This window comes from Oncorhynchus masou, chromosome 22, assembly GCF_036934945.1.
Source record: "Oncorhynchus masou masou isolate Uvic2021 chromosome 22, UVic_Omas_1.1, whole genome shotgun sequence".
Classification (NCBI taxonomy): domain Eukaryota; kingdom Metazoa; phylum Chordata; class Actinopteri; order Salmoniformes; family Salmonidae; genus Oncorhynchus; species Oncorhynchus masou.
In genome coordinates, this window is record NC_088233.1 from 11,812,258 (window position 1) to 11,835,932 (window position 23,675).

The 23,675-nt window shown below is 45.2% G+C and overlaps 1 protein-coding gene across 1 annotated transcript in view; it reads right to left on the reverse strand.

The window, feature by feature from the left end:
* Positions 1-23,675, reverse strand: part of LOC135509012 (SH3 and multiple ankyrin repeat domains protein 2-like) — a 154,207-nt gene that overhangs the window by 34,883 nt on the left and 95,649 nt on the right. Inside the window, exons 13-15 of the mRNA XM_064929296.1 lie at positions 22,403-22,484; positions 15,952-16,034; positions 13,353-13,477 (exon numbers count right to left, since the gene is read on the reverse strand). Of these exons, the coding sequence (XP_064785368.1) occupies positions 13,353-13,477; positions 15,952-16,034; positions 22,403-22,484 (290 nt within the window). The remainder of the gene's footprint in view (positions 1-13,352; positions 13,478-15,951; positions 16,035-22,402; positions 22,485-23,675) is intronic.

Below are 23,675 nucleotides of genomic sequence, written 5' to 3' on the forward strand. Positions count from 1 at the left end.
TTCTCCATGTTCTTCTCTAGCTCGTTCTCCGCTAGCTCGTTCTCCACTAGCACGTTCTCCATGTTCTTCTCTAGCTCGTTCGCCATGTTCTCCACTAGCTCGTTCTCCACTAGCTCGTTCTCCACGTTCTTTTTCAATAGTGAGCCAACATGTTTTTAGCACTTTTAAATCCACAAATGATCAAAACTCGTTTTCTCATGCGCTCTCTTGTCCCACTGCAGCAGACATGGTGAGCAATATGTTTGGAACATCGAATCCCAATAACATCACAGTATAGAAACTACAATACATATCATATCAGCACCTAAGTATTGTGATAATATCGTATCATGAGATCCCTGGCAATCCCCAGCCCTAGTCTCATAGACCACACTGACAAATGTTTTGGCTCGCGCCTTCCTCAATGCGTGTGTGGTCACAGTACCACACCAGTGCTCTGTATGTAGAACAACCCTAGACTGTGACAAACTAGCTCGGCTGGAGGACAAAGACTCAGGAGAGTGCTGACATCTATGATGTAGGGCAGCATCGCACCTTGCCAGTTCATCTCACACAAAAATAATGACACACACGCACATGCTGCACTTACACACTGAAAATATGTTCCTTCTTCCACACACACACACACACACACCTTCACCCACTCACCTGCTCCCACATACATACACACACACCTTCACCTACACACACACACACACACACACACACACACACACACACACACACACACACACACACACACACTGCCCTTTCACACTGGAATCTGTTCCTGTGAGGAACATAACATCAGTGCAAAACATATGCTTGATTATAGCTTATTTCAAGCAGCTGCTGTTGTTCTCTGAGAGAGGACAGGAAGCCACACAGACAGATAAGAGCATTAGACGTCCACTGCTAAGATATTCTGTAATGTTGGCAGGATACACTGAGACTGCTGCATCCCAAACTGCCCCGTGTTCAATATCCCTATACAGGGCACTATTTTTCAACAGGGCCCATTCATAGTAGGTTATAATTTCCTTAGCTATTACGGGAAAGGGGGACACCTAGTCAGTTGTATAGGGATCGGGGGACACCTAGTCAGTTGTATAGGGAAGGGGGACACCTAGTCAGTTGTATAGGGAAGGGGGACACCTAGTCAGTTGTATAGGGAAAGGTGGACACCTAGTCAGTTGTATAGGGATCGGGGGACACCTAGTCAGTTGTATAGGGAAAGGGGGATACCTAGTCAGTTGTATAGGGAAGGGGGACACCTAGTCAGTTGTATAGGGAAAGGTGGACACCTAGTCAGTTGTATAGGGAAGGGGGACACCTAGTCAGTTGTATAGGGAAAGGTGGATACCTAGTCAGTTGTATAGGGAAGGGGGACACCTAGTCAGTTGTATAGGGAAGGGGGACACCTAGTCAGTTGTATAGGGATCGGGGGACACCTAGTCAGTTGTATAGGGATCGGGGGACACCTAGTCAGTTGTATAGGGAAAGGTGGACACCTAGTCAGTTGTATAGGGAAAGGTGGACACCTAGTCAGTTGTATAGGGATCGGGGGACACCTAGTCAGTTGTATAGGGAAAGGGGGATACCTAGTCAGTTGTATAGGGAAGGGGGACACCTAGTCAGTTGTATAGGGAAAGGTGGACACCTAGTCAGTTGTATAGGGAAGGGGGACACCTAGTCAGTTGTATAGGGAAAGGTGGACACCTAGTCAGTTGTATAGGGATCGGGGGACACCTAGTCAGTTGTATAGGGAAAGGGGGATACCTAGTCAGTTGTATAGGGATCGGGGGACACCTAGTCAGTTGTATAGGGAAAGGGGGACACCTAGTCAGTTGTATAGGGAAGGGGGACACCTAGTCAGTTGTATAGGGAAAGGTGGACACCTAGTCAGTTGTATAGGGAAAGGGGGATACCTAGTCAGTTGTATAGGGAAAGGGGGACACCTAGTCAGTTGTATAGGGAAAGGGGATACCTAGTCAGTTGTATAGGGAAAGGGGGACACCTAGTCAGTTGTATAGGGAAAGGGGGACACCTAGTCAGTTGTATAGGGAAAGGGGGATACCTAGTCAGTTGTATAGGGAAAGGGGGACACCTAGTCAGTTAGAGAAAGGGGGATACCTAGTCAGTTGTATAGGGAAAGGGGGACACCTAGTCAGTTGCATAGGGAAAGGGGGATACCTAGTCAGTTAGAGAAAGGGGGATACCTAGTCAGTTGTATAGAGAAAGGGGGATACCTAGTCAGTTGTATAGAGAAAGGGGGATACCTAGTCAGTTGTATAGAGAAAGGGGGATACCTAGTCAGTTGCATAGGGAAAGGGGGATACCTAGTCAGTTGTATAGAGAAAGGGGGACACCTAGTCAGTTAGGGAAAGGGGGATACCTAGTCAGTTAGAGAAAGGGGATACCTAGTCAGTTGTATAGAGAAAGGGGATACCTAGTCAGTTGTATAGAGAAAGGGGATACCTAGTCAGTTGTATAGAGAAAGGGGGATACCTAGTCAGTTGCATAGGGAAAGGGGGATACCTAGTCAGTTGTATAGAGAAAGGGGGACACCTAGTCAGTTAGGGAAAGGGGGATACCTAGTCAGTTAGAGAAAGGGGGATACCTAGTCAGTTGTATAGAGAAAGGGGGATACCTAGTCAGTTGTATAGAGAAAGGGGGATACCTAGTCAGTTGTATAGAGAAAGGGGGATACCTAGTCAGTTGCATAGGGAAAGGGGGATACCTAGTCAGTTGTATAGAGAAAGGGGGACACCTAGTCAGTTAGGGAAAGGGGGATACCTAGTCAGTTGTATAGGGAAAGGGGGACACCTAGTCAGTTAGGGAAAGGGGGATACCTAGTCAGTTGTATAGAGAAAGGGGGATACCTAGTCAGTTGCATAGGGAAAGGGGGAAACCTAGTCAGTTAGGGAAAGGGGATACCTAGTCAGTTGCATAGGGAAAGGGGGATACCTAGTCAGTTGTATAGGGAAAGGGGGATACCTAGTCAGTTGTATAGGGAAAGGGGGATACCTAGTCAGTTAGAGAAAGGGGGATACCTAGTCAGTTGTATAGGGAAAGGGGGATACCTAGTCAGTTGTATAGGGAAAGGGGGATACCTAGTCAGTTGTATAGGGAAAGGGGATACCTAGTCAGTTGTATAGGGAAAGGGGGACACCTAGTCAGTTGTATAGGGAAAGGGGGATACCTAGTCAGTTGTATAGGGAAAGGGGGATACCTAGTCAGTTGTATAGGGAAAGGGGGACACCTAGTCAGTTGTATAGGGAAAGGGGGATACCTAGTCAGTTGTATAGGGAAAGGGGACACCTAGTCAGTTGTATAGGGAAAGGGGATACCTAGTCAGTTAGAGAAAGGGGGATACCTAGTCATTGTATAGGGAAAGGGGGATACCTAGTCAGTTGCATAGGGAAAGGGGGATACCTAGTCAGTTGTATAGGGAAAGGGGGATACCTAGTCAGTTGTATAGGGAAAGGGGGATACCTAGTCAGTTAGAGAAAGGGGGATACCTAGTCAGTTGTATAGGGAAAGGGGGACACCTAGTCAGTTGTATAGGGAAAGGGGGACACCTAGTCAGTTGTATAGGGAAAGGGGGACACCTACTCAGTTGTATAGGGAAAGGGGATACCTAGTCAGTTGTATAGGGAAAGGGGGATACCTAGTCAGTTGTAAAGGGAAAGGTGGATACCTAGTCAGTTGTATAGGGAAAGGGGGATACCTAGTCAGTTGTATAGGGAAAGGGGGATACCTAGTCAGTTGTATAGGGAAAGGGGGACACCTAGTCAGTTGTATAGGGATCGGGGGACACCTAGTCAGTTGCAAAGGGAAAGGGGGACACCTAGTCAGTTGTATAGGGATCGGGGGACACCTAGTCAGTTGTATAGGGAAGGGGGACACCTAGTCAGTTGTATAGGGAAAGGTGGACACCTAGTCAGTTGTATAGGGATCGGGGGACACCTAGTCAGTTGTATAGGGAAAGGGGGATACCTAGTCAGTTGTATAGGGAAGGGGGACACCTAGTCAGTTGTATAGGGAAAGGTGGACACCTAGTCAGTTGTATAGGGAAGGGGGACACCTAGTCAGTTGTATAGGGAAAGGTGGACACCTAGTCAGTTGTATAGGGATCGGGGGACACCTAGTCAGTTGTATAGGGAAAGGGGGATACCTAGTCAGTTGTATAGGGAAAGGGGGATACCTAGTCAGTTGTATAGGGAAAGGGGGATACCTAGTCAGTTGTATAGGGATCGGGGGACACCTAGTCAGTTGTATAGGGAAAGGGGGACACCTAGTCAGTTGTATAGGGAAGGGGGACACCTAGTCAGTTGTATAGGGAAAGGTGGACACCTAGTCAGTTGTATAGGGAAAGGGGGATACCTAGTCAGTTGTATAGGGAAAGGGGGACACCTAGTCAGTTGTATAGGGAAAGGGGGATACCTAGTCAGTTGTATAGGGAAAGGGGGACACCTAGTCAGTTGTATAGGGAAAGGGGACACCTAGTCAGTTGTATAGGGAAAGGGGGATACCTAGTCAGTTGTATAGGGAAAGGGGGACACCTAGTCAGTTAGAGAAAGGGGGATACCTAGTCAGTTGTATAGGGAAAGGGGGACACCTAGTCAGTTGCATAGGGAAAGGGGGATACCTAGTCAGTTAGAGAAAGGGGGATACCTAGTCAGTTGTATAGAGAAAGGGGGATACCTAGTCAGTTGTATAGAGAAAGGGGGATACCTAGTCAGTTGCATAGGGAAAGGGGGATACCTAGTCAGTTGTATAGAGAAAGGGGGACACCTAGTCAGTTAGGGAAAGGGGATACCTAGTCAGTTAGAGAAAGGGGGATACCTAGTCAGTTGTATAGAGAAAGGGGGATACCTAGTCAGTTGTATAGAGAAAGGGGGATACCTAGTCAGTTGTATAGAGAAAGGGGGATACCTAGTCAGTTGCATAGGGAAAGGGGGATACCTAGTCAGTTGTATAGAGAAAGGGGGACACCTAGTCAGTTAGGGAAAGGGGGATACCTAGTCAGTTAGAGAAAGGGGGATACCTAGTCAGTTGTATAGAGAAAGGGGATACCTAGTCAGTTGTATAGAGAAAGGGGGATACCTAGTCAGTTGTATAGAGAAAGGGGGATACCTAGTCAGTTGCATAGGGAAAGGGGGATACCTAGTCAGTTGTATAGAGAAAGGGGACACCTAGTCAGTTAGGGAAAGGGGGATACCTAGTCAGTTGTATAGGGAAAGGGGGACACCTAGTCAGTTAGGGAAAGGGGGATACCTAGTCAGTTGTATAGAGAAAGGGGGATACCTAGTCAGTTGCATAGGGAAAGGGGGACACCTAGTCAGTTAGGGAAAGGGGGATACCTAGTCAGTTGCATAGGGAAAGGGGGATACCTAGTCAGTTGTATAGGGAAAGGGGGATACCTAGTCAGTTGTATAGGGAAAGGGGGATACCTAGTCAGTTAGAGAAAGGGGGATACCTAGTCAGTTGTATAGGGAAAGGGGGATACCTAGTCAGTTGCATAGGGAAAGGGGGATACCTAGTCAGTTGTATAGGGAAAGGGGGACACCTAGTCAGTTGTATAGGGAAAGGGGGATACCTAGTCAGTTGTATAGGGAAAGGGGATACCTAGTCAGTTAGAGAAAGGGGGATACCTAGTCAGTTGTATAGGGAAAGGGGGATACCTAGTCAGTTGCATAGGGAAAGGGGGATACCTAGTCAGTTGTATAGGGAAAGGGGGATACCTAGTCAGTTGTATAGGGAAAGGGGGATACCTAGTCAGTTAGAGAAAGGGGGATACCTAGTCAGTTAGAGAAAGGGGGATACCTAGTCAGTTGTATAGGGAAAGGGGGACACCTAGTCAGTTGTATAGGGAAAGGGGGACACCTAGTCAGTTGTATAGGGAAAGGGGGACACCTAGTCAGTTGTATAGGGAAAGGGGGACACCTAGTCAGTTGTATAGGGAAAGGGGGATACCTAGTCAGTTGCATAGGGAAAGGGGGATACCTAGTCAGTTGTATAGGGAAAGGGGGATACCTAGTCAGTTGTATAGGGAAAGGGGGACACCTAGTCAGTTGTATAGGGAAAGGGGGATACCTAGTCAGTTGTATAGGGAAAGGGGGACACCTAGTCAGTTGTATAGGGAAAGGGGGATACCTAGTCAGTTGTATAGGGAAAGGGGGACACCTAGTCAGTTGTATAGGGAAAGGGGGACACCTAGTCAGTTGTATAGGGAAAGGGGGACACCTAGTCAGTTGTATAGGGAAAGGGGGATACCTAGTCAGTTGTATAGGGAAAGGGGGATCCCTAGTCAGTTGTATAGGGAAAGGGGGACACCTAGTCAGTTGCATAGGGAAAGGGGGACACCTAGTCAGTTAGAGAAAGGGGGACACCTAGTCAGTTGTATAGGGAAAGGGGGACACCTAGTCAGTTGTATAGGGAAAGGGGGACACCTAGTCAGTTAGAGAAAGGGGGATACCTAGTCAGTTGTATAGGGAAAGGGGGATACCTAGTCAGTTGTATAGGGAAAGGGGGATACCTAGTCAGTTGTATAGGGAAAGGGGGTACCTAGTCAGTTGTATAGGGAAAGGGGGACACCTAGTCAGTTGTATAGGGAAAGGGGATACCTAGTCAGTTGTATAGGGAAAGGGGGACACCTAGTCAGTTGCATAGGGAAAGGGGGACACCTAGTCAGTTGTATAAGGAAAGGGGGATACCTAGTCAGTTGTATAGGGAAAGGGGGATACCTAGTCAGTTGCATAGGGAAAGGGGGTACCTAGTCAGTTGTATAAGGAAAGGGGGATACCTAGTCAGTTGTATAGGGAAAGGGGGATACCTAGTCAGTTGTATAGGGAAAGGGGGATACCTAGTCAGTTGTATAGGGAAAGGGGATACCTAGTCAGTTGTATAGGGAAAGGGGTACCTAGTCAGTTGTATAAGGAAAGGGGGATACCTAGTCAGTTGTATAGGGAAAGGGGGATACCTAGTCAGTTGTATAGGGAAAGGGGGATACCTAGTCAGTTGTATAGGGAAAGGGGGATACCTAGTCAGTTGTATAGGGAAAGGGGGACACCTAGTCAGTTGTATAGGGAAAGGGGGATACCTAGTCAGTTGTATAGGGAAAGGGGATACCTAGTCAGTTGTATAGGGAAAGGGGGACACCTAGTCAGTTGTATAGGGAAAGGGGGACACCTAGTCAGTTGTACAGGGAAAGGGGGACACCTAGTCAGTTGCATAGGGAAAGGGGGATACCTAGTCAGTTGCATAGGGAAAGGGGGATACCTAGTCAGTTGCATAGGGAAAGGGGGATACCTAGTCAGTTGCATAGGGAAAGGGGGATACCTAGTCAGTTGTATAGGGAAAAGGGGACACCTAATCAGTTGTTTAGAGAAAGGGGGATACCTAGTCAGTTGACCGTTTTTTAGTTATGTAACTGAATGCATTCAACTGAAATGTGTCTTCCGCATTTAACCCTTCCCCTCTGAACCAGAGTATGTTTGTGAAGGGTTGCCTTAAATCAACATCCATGTCTTCTTTGCCCTTACTCAGGGGCAGAACAACAGATGTTTACCTTGTCAGGGGATTCGATCCAGTAACCTTTCAGTTACTGGCCCAACGCCCCCCTACCCACCAGGCAACCAGCCGCCCCCAGTCTACTTATACTTTCAATTGGTTAAATTGGAGCCTGAATACATTGTATTGTGTATGTAAGATACAGAATATGTGGTGGCCCGTTTGGCCATGGCCACTCAGACCAGCAGTGTTGTCATATTATATCCACCTCCAGAGCCATGCATACATATTTATCTCAATACACATCCACTAAGTGCATTAACAAACCGTATTACAACCTGCTATGTGACCCTAAAGGCTTCCTACAACCTGCTATGTGACCCTAAGGGCTTCCTACAACCTGCTATGTGACCCTAAGGGCTTTCTACAACCTGCTATGTGACTCTTAGGGCTTCCTACAACCTGCTTTGTGACCCTAAGGGCTTCCTACAACCTGCTATGTGACCCTAAAGGCTTCCTACAACCTGCTATGTGACCCTTAGGGCTTCTTACAATGAGCAATGTGAGCCTAAGGGCTTCCTACAACCTGCTAGGTGACCCGAAGGGCTTCCTACAACCTGCTATGTGACCCTAAGAGCTTCCTACAACCTGCTATGTGACCCTTAGGGCTTCTTAGGAGAGGAAAGTATGGGGAGATGTAAGAGAGGAGATGCAGTATCCTGAATGGATTGTATTGAAGATGAAATGTAGCTGGGTCTTTCAGCATGACAATGATCCCAAACACATCGCCCGGGCAACGAAGGAGTGGCTTCGTAAGAAGCATTTCGAAGTCCTGGAGTGGCCTAGCCAGTCTCCAGATCTCAACCCCATAGAAAATCTTTAGAGGGAGTTGAAAGTCCGTGTTGCCCAGCAACAGCCCCAAAACATCACTGCTCTAGAGGAGATCTGCATGGAGGAATGGGCCAAAATACCAGCAACAGTGTGTGAAAACCTTGTGAAGACTTACAGAAAACGTTTGACCTCTGTTATATACCCTTTGTTGGCAATGGCAAAGTATTGAGATAAACTTTTGTTATTGACCAAATACTTATTATCCACCATAGTTTGCAAATAAATTAAAAATCCTACAATATGATTTTCTGGATTTTATTCCCTCATTTTATCTGTCATAGTTGAAGTGTACCTATGATGAACATTACAGGTCTCTCATCTTTTTACGTGGGAGAACTTGCACAATTGGTGGCTGACTAAATACTTTTTGCCCCACTGTATATATGTATATATATTTTTTTTTAAATAATCGGAAATCGGCGCCCAAAAATACCGATTTTAACAATTTCCGATAGTTATGAAAACTTGAAATCGGCTATATGCCTGGGACAACCAATTACATATCAGGTTATTGGGCTATATGCCTGGAACAACCAATTACATATCAGCATTGTTCTGCGTCTTTAGAGAAAGTCCTGGCTGGCTCACATCTATAATAAAAGGAGCTGACAGAACCAGAGCTACCAGAAATCAGAGCTACCAGAATCAGAGTTGACAGAACCAGAGGCCCCCCAAAGAAAACAACACGTCAGAGAATAGGCTCCAGCTTGCTCACTGCTAACAGTGAAAAGAACAAGAGAGTATCACATCACTGCAGACAGTGAGAATAACAAGGGATAGTAACATCACGGCGAGAGTGAAGGGGATACTAGACAGATCATTCTGTGGATCCAGATATGCCCATCTATCAGAAAGTACATCATAAACATCCCCCTCTATCCCCAGAGAAGCACCGTCTCCCCCTGATGACAGGTGATAAACATCCCCCTATATCCCCAGAGAAGCACTGTCCCCCTATATCCCCAGAGAAGCACTGTCCCCCTCTATCCCCAGAGAAGCACTGTCCCCCTATATCCCCAGAGAAGCACTGTCCCCCTATATCCCCAGAGAAGCACTGTCCCCCTCTATCCCCAGAGAAGCACTGTCCCCCTCTATCCCCAGAGAAGCACTGTCCCCCTCTATCCCCAGAGAAGCACTGTCCCCCTATATCCCCAGAGAAGCACTGTCCCCCTCTATCCCCAGAGAAGCACTGTCCCCCTCTATCCCCAGAGAAGCACCGTCCCCTCTATCCCCAGAGAAGCACCGTCCCCCTCTATCCCCAGAGAAGCACTGTCCCCCTCTATCCCCAGAGAAGCACTGTCCCCCTCTATCCCCAGAGAAGCACTGTCCCCCTCTATCCCCAGAGAAGCACTGTCCCCCTCTATCCCCAGAGAAGCACTGTCCCCCTATATCCCCAGAGAAGCACTGTCCCCCTCTATCCCCAGAGAAGCACTGTCCCCCTATATCCCCAGAGAAGCACCATCTCCCCCTATCCCCAGAGAAGCACTGTCCCCCTCTATCCCCAGAGAAGCACTGTTCCCCTCTATCCCCAGAGAAGCACTGTCCCCCTATATCCCCAGAGAAGCACTGTCCCCCTATATCCCCAGAGAAGCACCGTCCCCCTCTATCCCCAGAGAAGCACCGTCCCCCTATATCCCCAGAGAAGCACTGTCCCCCTCTATCCCCAGAGAAGCACTGTCCCCCTCTATCCCCAGAGAAGCACTGTCCCCCTATATCCCCAGAGAAGCACCGTCTCCCCCTGATGACAGGTGATAAACATCCCCCTCTATCCCCAGAGAAGCACTGTCCCCCTATATCCCCAGAGAAACACTGTCCCCCTCTATCCCCAGAGAAGCACCGTCCCCCTCTATCCCCAGAGAAGCACTGTCCCCCTCTATCCCCAGAGAAGCACCATCTCCCCTCTATCCCCAGAGATGCACTGTCCCCCTCTATCCCCAGAGAAGCACTGTCCCCCTATATCCCCAGAGAAGCACTGTCCCCCTATATCCCCAGAGAAGCACCATCTCCCCCTCTATCCCCAGAGAAGCACTGTCCCCCTCTATCCCCAGAGAAGCACTGTCCCCCTCTATCCCCAGAGAAGCACCATCTCCCCCTCTATCCCCAGAGATGCACTGTCCCCCTATATCCCCAGAGAAGCACTGTCCCCCTCTATCCCCAGAGAAGCACTGTCCCCCTATATCCCCAGAGAAGCACCATCTCCCCCTCTATCCCCAGAGAAGCACTGTCCCCCTCTATCCCCAGAGAAGCACTGTCCCCCTATATCCCCAGAGAAGCACTGTCCCCCTCTATCCCCAGAGAAGCACCGTCCCCCTCTATCCCCAGAGGAGCACTGTCCCCCTCTATCCCCAGAGAAGCACTGTCCCCCTCTATCCCCAGAGAAGCACTGTCCCCCTCTATCCCCAGAGAAACACTGTCCCCCTCTATCCCCAGAGATGCACTGTCCCCCTATATCCCCAGAGAAGCACTGTCCCCCTCTATCCCCAGAGAAGCACTGTCCCCTCTATCCCCAGAGAAGCACCGTCCCCTATATCCCCAGAGAAGCACCATCTCCCCTCTATCCCCAGAGAAGCACTGTCCCCCTCTATCCCCAGAGAAGCACTGTCCCCCTATATCCCCAGAGAAGCACCGTCCCCCTATATCCCCAGAGAAGCAAGTCCCCCTCTATCCCCAGAGAAGCACTGTCCCCCTCTATCCCCAGAGAAGCACTGTCCCCCTATATCCCCAGAGAAGCACTGTCCCCCTATATCCCCAGAGAAGCACTGTCCCCCTATATCCCCAGAGAAGCACTGTCCCCCTATATCCCCAGAGAAGCACCATCTCTCCCTGATGACAGGTGATAAACCCTACATCCCCATCCACATCTCCAGCATTGAACCATTACACTGAGGGTTTACTAACAGCCTACAAGGTCATTGGAGGTGGTCTGTTCTGGTGGGGATGACTGAGCAGAGCAGAACAGAACACCAAACACACAAGACTAAACTGTTGATTCCCGCGATGGACTGCTTTTATTTTCTTTTCTTAACAAGACTAAGGATTATATTATAACAAGACTAAGGATAGGCTAGATTTCCAGGGAACACTTTCGGTCAAGCCATCGTTATAGTTGACAGCAACTCACTGCAGCGCTATATAATAGTTCATATGAAGTACTGTACACGCATGGTAAGTTAGATTAAATCAAATCCTATTCTGAGGAATGATCACCAAATAGATTGTGAAGTGTGACCACTTTCCATGACTAATATAACAACGCAATAACAAGTTAGAATTGAAAGGGACAATCCCCTGGAACCATGTCTATCTCATCTATACAGCATTATGAAAAGTGGTAGGATGATGTTTGTTTAGCTGCCACCCTGGTGCTCTCTTCTAGTTCCTGTTTCGTTATTATCCCTTTTTGTGTTACATCATGCCCATGCTGCTCTGACAGTTGATTTTAAAAACACAAGCTGTCCATGGATTATCAGCACCTAATGAGTCCATGAACACAATCATTATCTACTCTCCTTTCTGTCTCATACTAAATGACTTCAACCGATCCCTGTTGAAGTGACACTGAAGAACACTGACAGTGATGGAATCTTGGATGAGTATATAAAACATTCGCACAGCACACAGCCCACAGCCTGAGTCTATGTTTATCATTTTGAAAACACAACCTGTGGTGGTAACCTCAAGTGTTAGACAATTAAGTAAAGAAATAAAGAATTTAGGTGAGATGGTGCTGTACTGAAAAACAAGAGAAATCCACAGCAAGAATATTATACATTTAGCAGACGCTCTTATCCAGAGCGACTAGGGTCAATTGCCTTGCTCAACTGTCTTAACAGCTAGGCTGCATGTTAGCTAATACGTGTTCAAGAGGAAATCTGATCCATAGTGGCGACTGCTTGGGTTACCCTGGAATTAAACTGATAAACTGATACACTTTGTTATGTTATGTGAAACAATGGTGAAACTGAGATTTCAGGCTATGCTTGAGTATGATCTCAATCACCTTAGAACTAAAAAGACAGATGAATCAAACTGGACAGTATATGGAAGTGACTAAACACAACTGAGGACAATACCATATCTAAGGGGAGTAGACAGAGCTTCAGCCATAAGACGAGGTGCAGCCCAAAACCTTCATCTCTTTCCACACAGTAGCTTAGTTGTCCTTATTTCAGCAATAACAGAACGCCAATTTTTCATTAAGTCAGTGCATTGTGGAACCTTCTGGAGCTTATCCCAGACTTTTATAACTAATTTTGCAGAAGTTCAGTTGATTTGGAGGCTCAGACAACTATGCCATAATGTGCAGACCTCCTCCCATCCGGTGATGTGGATGTGGATTAAGGCACAGCCCCACGTACCTGTCTGTTTCAGAGGGGAAGGGTTAAATGCGGAAGACACATTTCAGTTGAATGCATTCAGTTGTACAACTGACTAGGTGTCCCCCTTTCCCTATACAACTGACTAGGTGTCCCCCTTTCCCTATACAACTGACTAGGTGTCCCCCTTTCCCTATACAACTGACTAGGTGTCCCCCTTTCCCTATACAACTGACTAGGTGTCCCCCTTTCCCTATACAACTGACTAGGTGTCCCCCTTTCCCTATACAACTGACTAGGTGTCCCCCTTTCCCTATACAACTGACTAGGTATCCCCTTTCCCTATACAACTGACTAGGTATCCCCCTTTCCCTTTACAACTGACTAGGTGCCCCCTTTCCCTTTATCCTTTCCATCCAGTTTTAAACAGATCATCACAAATCCTTCATTAGCATTCTCTTCACATTGAAAAGGATTATTCCACAGCTCAAGTCCAGGAAGGAAGGTGTGATTCCTCACAACCGTATCGGAGAAGAAGATCCAAGGTCCTTCCCATAACACCCTCTTCTCCAATGTCTTTTGAAATCGGAGGCAAGGGGAAGAAGATGCAAACAATAGATGAAAATTGAGAAAGAGCCTCAGTTGCCTTACCTCGATGAGGAAGTCTCCATTGCGAAGCCCCGCCCGCCATGCAACCCCGCCCTCGTCCACAGACTCCAGGTACTGCAGGGCGGGGAAGGCGGGTGTAGGGGTGAACTCCTCGATGGGCGTGTCCGCTGGAGGGGTGGGTGAGCAGGTGCAGACAACGGCCCAGATAACGACAGAGAGAGAAAGGGTGAGAAAGGCAAGGTAGCAACATCACTGTCTGGGACAGGATCATTATTACACATATGTTATGAAGTTCATTCAACAACACGTCACCCATGAACTTCAACACAGCAGTGTGATGTACAATAGACACCTTTGAATTTTAACGTTCAAAATTGACAGCATCAGGGAAATGGCGAACATATTTTCCTGGACCACATATAAATGAAGATGTTGCCAACTGTGTTGCATACACATGGACATGGAAGATACATGTAAATACAGTGCATTCGGAAAGTATTCAAACCCCTAGACTTTTTCCACATTTTATTACATTATAGTCTTATTCTATAAATATCACATATACATTAGCATTCAGATGCTTTACTCAGTACTTTGTTGAAGCACATTTGGCAGCAATTACAGCCTTGAGTCTTATTGGGTATGATGCTACAAGCTTGGCACACCTGCATTTGGGGAGTTTCTCCCATTATTCTCTGCAGATCCTCTCAAGCTCTGTCAGGTTGGATGGGGAGCATCACTGCACAGCTATATTTAGGTCTCTCCAGAGATGTTCGATCGGGTTCATGGCCGGGCTCTGGCTAGGCCACTTAAAGACATTCAGAGACTTGTCCCGAAGCCACTTGTGCGTTGTCTTGGCTGTGTGCTTAGGGTCGTTGTCCTGTTGGAAGGTGAACCTTCGGTCCAGTCAAAAAGGCCTGATTGGTAGAATGCTGCAGAGATGGGAGAATTTTCCAGAAGGACAACCATCTCCATCCCTGGAGCTCTGTCAGAGTGACCAACGGGTTCACCTCCCTGAACAAGGTCCTTCTCCCCCGATTACTCAGTTTGGCCAGGCAGACAGATCTCGGAACAGTCTTGGTGGTTCAAAACGTCTTCCATTGAAGAATGGTGGCGGCCACTGTGTTCTTGGGGACCTTCGATGTTGCAAAAAAAGTGGTATGGAAACAGGTTGCACTTGAGCTCAATTTCGAGTCTCATAGCAAAGGGTCTACTGTAAATCCGTATGTAAATAAGGTATTCCAGGTCTTTAGAAGTCTTTCATACATTTGCTAAAACGTAAAAAATAAAAAAATAAAATGTTTTCACTTTGTCATTATGGGGTATTGTGTGTAGATTGAATAAGGCTGTAACCTAACATAATGAAGAAAAGGTCAAGGGGTCTGAATACTTTCCAAACGCATTGTACATGCAGGAACAGAAGTACAACAATGCTACGGTACCATTTGTATTTGGATGGATCATCATATGCAATGTAATAATCAGGACACGAAAAAAAGCATGCATGTAGGAAAACAGAGGCCTAATCATGCTGGCTGGACAGAGACAGAGACGGTGGCCAGGTGCTGGGCTGGGTAAGGTGCTGGGGCAGGTGCTGGGGAAGGTGCTGGGCTGGGGCAGGTGCTGGGTAAGGTACTGGAGCAGGTGTTGGGGCTGGGGCTTGTAGTGGGTCTGGGATGGGACAGGTAGTGGGTCAGGGGTTGGTAGTGGGGCTGGGATGGGACAGGTACTGTTGCAGGTGTTGGGGCTACAGAGAGATGCATCACTAACCCTTCCACTCTGGTCCAAATAAACTCCCTGCATTGTATGGTTCATTAGTGTGTGTGTGTGTGTGTGTGTGTGTGTGTGTGTGTGTGTGTGTGTGTGTGTGTGTGTGTGTGTGTGTGTGTTAGATCTGTCAAGGGGGTGTAAAACTGAACTGGCCATCTCTTCAAGCCAATAAAAGCATACAACTATCAGCAAAGCCGCATCAAAGTTAACTTTAGATGTTGCAGATTGTTACAGATGTTACATGAATACTGAGTAGCATCTTTCTCCTGCAGAACTGGAGTAGCAGCAACTCAAAGAAACCGCTGGTGACAAGTGACACCTGCAATAAATCAGCCATGTGCTTCAAGAAAACTCCAAGGGCAGTTGGTAGTCTGCTCATTCAATGCAGCTTACATGAATGTACATACAGTAGCTAACATGAATGTATATTCTCTGGAGCCGAGGCACAGGCACTGGGTATTAGATTTGAATAAACTGGATAAATAATGTTGTTGAGAGTAGCCTCAGATCACATCCGTTTGTGATGGAGAAGCGTTTAAGTCAACAGAATATCACTAGGTGTTTGTTCATTCTAGGCTCAGACGTTTTATTATAGACTTCTATAATAAACGTATTAAGGTCACACAAAACATGACAAGGAGCAGAGCTGACTACAACACAAAACAATCACAGATATGAGATCTGTCGCCAACACAAAAAAGTCATTTCTATTGAAGTAAGTGGGTGTACAAAGCAGCATGGGGTTGTTAATATGCAATATGAGCGTGATTCTCATCACTGACGCGCCGGTGGACCGGGGATGCAACATGAACACAAGGGAGGAACAGACACTGACTGAGTGAGTGCGTCTCTTGGTCTGTCAGTCTCCTACCTTTCGCCCCTCGCAGCACAAACCCGAATCCCTCATTATCCTTCTTCTGTAGGACTACCGTCTTCTCGTCAATAACACAGTTGCTGTGGAGAAAATTCCGCGCAAATCGACCGTTATTATTACATCCTATCATCCTCATCATAGCCACAGCTGCTCGCCCCGAGTGCTTCATTATGACAGTTCGTCCGTTGCCCAACGAATTCATTAGCTATAATGAACAGTGCTGCACGCGATGTGGTAGCGACACACCGTCACCGTGAATCTCCAAAGAACGAGTCAGCCTCCGCAGAAAACGTTGTTGCACTGGAAAACATAAACTAACAGCTGAAGCCGGCGACAAAGCTAGGTTGTCCATAGCGAGAAACATCTCCACCCAAAGAGGAAAACCACAAGCGGCAAACATGAGAGAGAGAAAAACATAGCTGTGGAAGCGAGGTTAGGGAGGGAGGGATGAGGGCACCCTATAGGGTGCAGAGCTGAGTGGATGAATGAAAGAACGAATGAATGGATGAACGAATATAGGAAATAAGCAGTCATTTAATTCAATTTAATGGGAGTGACCACCCTCGGCCTATCAAAATGTTCGTTCCTCGGACAGCAGTAAATCCTATAGGCTGTGGCATCTGGATGCTGGATGACAACCGCACCATTCTAATGCTGTGGTGTCATTTCTGAAAGATGAAAAAAGTTATATTCCTATAGACAATTTTGCAATAATGTGATTGGATTTGGCCTAATATCAATATCAACTAAACGAAACCATCAGAAAATGGAAGAATACAGTGCTGGTGCCACAAATAAAAGCATAAAATGGTGAAATGTTTTTATTTATTTTTTTACTTGAAAGGAATCACTCATATTTTTCAGTAATCATTTGCTGGATTTCAAACAACAAAAATAATAGCTTAAGTGAATCTTTTAAGATGCATGGCATTCTTTCAATTTAGTATGCTTGGATGCAAACAGTAGGTCAGACAAATTTTCATAAACTAGGCTTCACAAGTAAACAGCATTCCAGAATTAGTATTGCATTGCAAGCCTTGGTTGGGTTCCAAGGAGGAATTTGAAGGGAGAGCAGCAGAGGTAGCAGCAGCATGATGCTGGTGGTGGGATGTCTGGTTGCCATGGTAACACACTACTTTGAGCTGGTAGTCAGAATGGTGTTAGTCATAGTTTTCCAGGGACAAAGTGGACCTGTAGGTCCTCATAGTGCAACAATGTTTTGGTAGATTCTGGTGAACCAATGGTGACCTTTGATCTAATCAGGGGGATGAGGTCATGATGATAATGATGATCAAAGTTTATCGGTCACGTACACAGATTTGCAGTGAAATGCTTGTGTTTCTAGCTCCAACAGTGCAGTAATATCAGGCAATAGAAAACTATTATGATGATAATAAGGATGATGATGGAGATGATGATGACGGTGGTGATGACGACGAGGGTGATGATGACGACGAGGGTGATAAGGAAGATGATGGTGATGATGACGGTGGTAAAGATGACGATGATGGTGATAAGAGATCATGGTGATGATAAGGATGATAATGCTGATGACAATGGTGTTTATGATGATGGTGATAAGGATGATGATGGTAATTATGATGGTGACTATTCCTTTCCTCCTGCAGGTCAGTGTAGCATCCAGACAGGAATGTTTTACATGTAATACAGGGCTTACAGACCTTCAGGAAACAGAATCAAGTCATGCCTCCTCCAATGTTCAAGTATGAACCCAAAAGGCAGCCTATGGCTATCCCAATGCAGACAGGCTCTGCTCAGCTAATTAGTAGTATTAGTCCCCTTTCTACTTCATGTATCGCCTGTACATCTAAGTAGGACTACACACTTTTGAAGTGATTATAACATGAACCTATTGAAGAAGTCCAACTGGTCAAGAGGAAAAAATATAGAACAATCCCCAGGTTGATATTTATTGGGGTGAATCTTGTCCTGGAGGCAGAGCTGAGTGGTTTTCGCTAGCTGGGTTAGCTACAAAGTCAAAATGTTCTATGTCGTTAAAAAAAATGGTGATTTTGATGTTGTTGCTTTTTGGTCTTAATGTAAGGTTAGGCATAAGGTTAGCAGTGTGGTTTAGTTTAGGTTTAAGGTTAAGGTTAGATTTAGAATCTGATTTTATGACTTTGTGGCAAGGCCAGCTAGTAACCACTCTGCAGAGATCTCGATAAATACCAACCTGCTAGATGCCCCTTGTTCAGCAAACCAGAATCCTGGCAAAGTTTACCCAAAATCTCTGTCCCTAGACTGTAGCCTGGTCCCCAGATCTGTTTGTGTCTTGCACAGTTGACTAGACCCAGACCTGCTACACTATGCCCAGTTTGGCAAGACAGCAGGAACAGATCTGGGACCAGGATAGAGTCCTTCACCTCTGTCGCCTATGATGCCAGAGCAGATGAGCGGAGCAGCATGCAGCAAGCCTTCACAGCATTGCTACCTGTGTCTCCATGACAACATGTTCTGCTCTTGTACTGGTTGTACTGGGGGGGTGAGTATAAGAGCACAGTTGGATGGATCTCTCTCTCTCAATTCAAAGGGCTTTATTGGCATGGGAAACATGTGTTAACATTGCCAAAGCAAGTGAGGTAGATAACACAAAAGTGAAATAAACAATAAAAATGAACAGTAAACATTACACATACAGAAGTTTCAAAACAATAAAGACAAGAATGTCATATTATATATATATACACACACACAGTGGGGCAAAGAAAGTATTTTGTCAGCCACCAATTGTGCAAGTTCTCCCACTTAAAAAGATGAGAGGCCTGTAATTTTCATCATAGGTACACTTCAACTATGACAGACAAAATTTGAGAAAATAATCCAGAAAATCACATTGTAGGATTTTTCATGAATTTATTTGCAGATTATGGTGGAAAATAAGTATTTGGTCAATAACAAAAGTTTATCTCAATACTTTGTTATATACCCTTTGTTGGCAATGACAGAGGTCAAACGTTTTCTGTAAGTCTTCACAAGGTTTTCACACACTGTTGCTGGTATTTTGGCCCATTCCTCCATGCAGATCTCCTCTAGAGCAGTGATGGGGCTGTTGCTGGGCAACACAGACTTTCAACTCCGTCCAAAGATTTTCTATGGGGTTGAGATCTGGAGACTGGCTAGGCCACTCCAGGACCTTGAAATGCTTCTTACGAAACCACTCCTTTGTTGCCCGGACGGTGTGTTTGAGATCATTGTCATGCTGAAAGACCCAGCCATGTTTCATCTTCAATGCCCTTGCTGATGGTAGGCTTTGTTACTTTGGTCCCAGCTCTCTGCAGGTCATTCAGGTCATCCCCATGTGGTTCTGGGATTTTTGCTCACCGTTCTTGTGATCATTTTAACCCCACGGGTGAAATCTTGCGTGGAGCCCCAGATAGATGGAGATTATCAGTGGTCTTGTATGTCTTCCATTTCCTAATAATTGCTCCCACAGTTGATTTCTTCAAACCAAGCTGCTTACCTATTGCAGATTCAGTCTTCCCAGCCTGGTGCAGGTCTACAATTTTGTTTCTGGTGTCCTTTGACAGCTCTTTGGTCTTGGCCATAGTGGAGTTTGGAGTGTGACTGTTTGAGGTTGTGGACAGGTGTCTTTTATACTGATAATAAGTTCAAACAGGTGACATTAATACAGGTAACGAGGGGAGGACAGAGGAGCCTCTTAAAGAAGAAGTTACAGGTCTGTGAGAGACAGAAATCTTGCTTGTTTGTAGGTGACCAAATACTTATTTTCCACCATAATTTGCAAATAAATTCATTAAAAATCCTACAATGTGATTTTCTGGATTTTTTTTTCTCATTTTGTCTGCCATAGTTGAAGTGTACCTATGATGAAAATTACAGGCCTCTCATCTTTTTAAGTGGGAGAACTTGCACAATTGGTGGCTGACTAAATACTTTTTTGCCCCACTGTATATATATACAGTGTTGTAACAATGTACAAATGGTTAAAATACACAAGGGAAAATAAATAAGCATCTCTCTCTCTCTCTCTCTCTGCTCATGGAGGATCTGTAGAGGCTTAGTATGTGTTTTAAAACCAATAGATTTCATTGGGATGTTCATCAGTAAAACCGTGCAGTGAACGCATGCTTTCTCATGTGGACAGATCCCTGAGAAGAAGCCGAGGACATTCCTCGGTAGAGTTTTTGAGTTCAGTGCTGTTTGCGTAACATTTCCAGCAACGACTGCCCGGGAATGAACAAGCAAGGCCCTGCTCAAGCATTTCTTACATCACCATCCATCTGACAGAGAGAGGTTTCACACACACTCTTGCTCAGCCCATCTCCTTTCCTGTGGATACACACACACACACACACACACATACCCTTGCTAGGCAGAACCTCACCCTCTCAGTACTACTTTTAGTGCTGTAATCAGTGGTGTCACAGATTAGAGTACAGTACTACTAATGAATGAGTTGAAATGTATGAATAAACTGAAATATGCATATGAACATCAGGTAAAAGGTTCTCATGCAATGTCCAATACATGCTATTCCCAAATGAAAGACAATGCATTACATAAACCATGTGCTAGCTGTGTAAGGTTGAGTTCACAAGTCACATGAACTCCTCTCTTCGTCATCTGGCAGCGTTCTCTGATGAATAGCTTACTGTGCATAGTTGTTTGGTCCATTATTTTCGATTGAATTAGGCTAGTGATGCAATTTCATCAGTCTCGACTATGGTCTCAGTCTATAGTCTGACACCAAACGTGAGGCATATGTAAGCTGTATCTTCTTCACTACTGTTCAAAAGTTTGGGGTCACTTAGAAATGTCCCTGTTTTTGAATGAAAAGCACATTTATGTCCATTAAAATAACATACAAATGATCAGAAATACAGTGTAGACATTGTTAATGTTGTAAATGACTATTGCAGCTGGAAACGGCAGATTTTTAAAGGAATGGCACGTTGTGTTAGTTAATCCAAGTTTATCATTTTAAAAAGGCTAATTGATCATTAGAAAACCCTTTTGCAATTATGTTAGCACAGCTGAAAACCATTGTCCTGATTAAAGAAACAATAACACTGGCCTTCTTTAGATTAGTTGAGTATCTGGAGCATCAGCATTTGTGGGTTCGATTAATGGCTAGAAACAAAGCACTTTCTTCTGAAACTCGTCAGTATATTCTTGTTCTGAGAAATGAAGGCTATTCCATGTGAAAAATTGCCAAGAAACTGAAGATCTCGTACAACATTGTGTACTACTCCCTTCACAGAACAGCGCAAACTGGCTATAACCAGAATAGAAAGAGGAATGGTAGGCCCCGGTGCACAACTGAACAAGTACATTAGAGTGTCTGATTTGAAAAACAGACACCTCACATGTCCTCAACTGGCAGCTTCGTTAAATAGTACCCACAATACACCAGTTTCAACGTCAACAGTGAAGAGGCGACTCCGAGATGCTGGCCTTCTAGGCAGAGTTGCAAAGAAAAAGTCATATCTCAGACTGGCTAATAAAAATTAAATATTAAGATTGGCAAAGAACACAGACACTGGATAGAGGAATTGGAAAAAAAGTGTTATGGACAGACAAATCTAAGTTTAAGGTGTTTCGGATCACAAAGAACATTCGTGAGACGCAGAATACATGAAAAGATGCTGGAGAAGTACTTGATACCGTCTGTTAGGCATGGTGGAAGCAAAGTGATGGCCTGGGGGTGCTTTGATGGTGGTAAAGTGGAACATTTGTACAAGGTAAAAGGGATCTTGAAGAAGGAAGGCTATCACTCCATTTTGCAAAGCCATGCAATACTATACCCTGTGGATGGTGCTTAATTGGAGCCAATTTCCTCCTACAACAGGACAATGACCAAAAGCACAGCTCCAAACTATGCAATAACTATTTAGGGAAGAAGTAGTCAGCTGGTATTCTGTCTATAATGGAGTGATCAGCACACTCACCGGATCTCAACCCTATTGAGCTGTTGTGGGAGCAGCTTGACCGTATGGTACGTAAAGTGCCCATCAAGCCAATCCAACTTGTGGGAGGTGCTTCAGGAAGCATGGGGTGAAATCTCTTCAAATTACCTCAACAAATGAACAACTAGAATGCCAAAGGTCTGCAAGGATGTAATTGCTGCAAATGGAGGATTCTTTGACGAAGGCAAAGTTTGAAGAATGCAATTACTTTTCAATCAAAAAATCATTATTTATAACCTTGTCAACGTCTTGACTACATTTCAGTTTCATTTTGCAACTAATTTCATGTATGTTTTCATGGAAAACAAGGACATTTGTAAGTGACCCCAAACTTTTGAACGGTAGTGTATTTACAAACTGTATCTAAAACGTGTCATATATCATAGCAGATCAGGTAATTTAACACACTGTATAATACTATGATTTCACCATAATTCTTTTGAACATCCCCTTGAATAGCCTTTTTTTTCTACGGAGGAATGAAAGAAACCAATCCTTACCTTGATGCATCAAAGCTGTCGTAGGACCCCACGGTGTAGTGCCTGAAAAGCTTCCTCCTCTCAGCCCTGTCTGCTCGGGCATCTAAAGACAGAACAATCAGTAAAAAAGGGGGTGACCAATTCATTAAAGGGGTGACCAATACATTGAAGGGGTGACCAATTCATTAAAGGGGTGACCAATTCATTAAAGGGGTGACCAATTCATTAAAGGGGTGACCAATTCATTAAAGGGGTGACCAATACATTAAAGGGGTGACCAATTCATTAAAGGGGTGACCAATTCATTAAAGGGGTGACCAATACATTGAAGGGGTGACCAATACATTGAAGGGGTGACCAATTCATTAAAGGGGTGACCAATTCATTAAAGGGGTGACCAATTCATTAAAGGGGTGACCAATACATTAAAGGGGTGACCAATTCATTAAAGGGGTGACCAATTCATTAAAGGGGTGACCACGACTGTACCCTAAATGGCACCCTATTCCCCATATAGTGCACTGCTTTTAACCCCGGTCCTTAGGGTGCCTTTTGGGATGCATATTATCAATAAACCAATAAAAAATAAACAAAGGCCCTTTAAAAACAGCAAACATTTCGGCTGTTAAATAGCCATCCATTAACCTTCATACAATGGCATATTAAATGCGTTCATAGGATGTGGAGATGTTGAAGATGTTGTTGAAGACCACAGTAAGCGTTATTCTAGTATTGTTCTGTTCTCCATGTTGATGATATGAGCTGATATCTTGACTGCGTGGGACTCAACACTTTCACTTTCCCCTCCAGCCTACTCACTGGTTGTCATAGTCACTGATTTCTTTTCTAAGCACAGCCTCTTTGATAGCAGGGTGAGTTATATGGCTTATATTACATAGCCATATAATGTATGTAGTAGGTAGATGTGTACTCATACAGGGTAGGTCTACTCTAGTCAAGGGCCCTTCTATTTCTCGGTAAACATACATCAAACACCTCAATTCCTTCTGCTTTTTCCATCAAAGTCCACAATTACATTTCATTGACTTATGAGATGTACATTATTTCTTTTTAATCACCATGTTTGGTTTCGAATTTTAAGTTCAAATTTGAAGATTTATAGGTAACTGCTAAGCTATTATGTTCTGAGAAGCTGTGGAGTGACAAAGGTGTTCCGCACCTTTTCAGAATGGGTGAAAGCACCTCGCCAGACACAGTACTAATGAAACTCCCTGTCGGTGGTGTCTCTCTGGCTTTGTCCCAAATTGCACCCTTTGTAGTTTATGGTGTACGA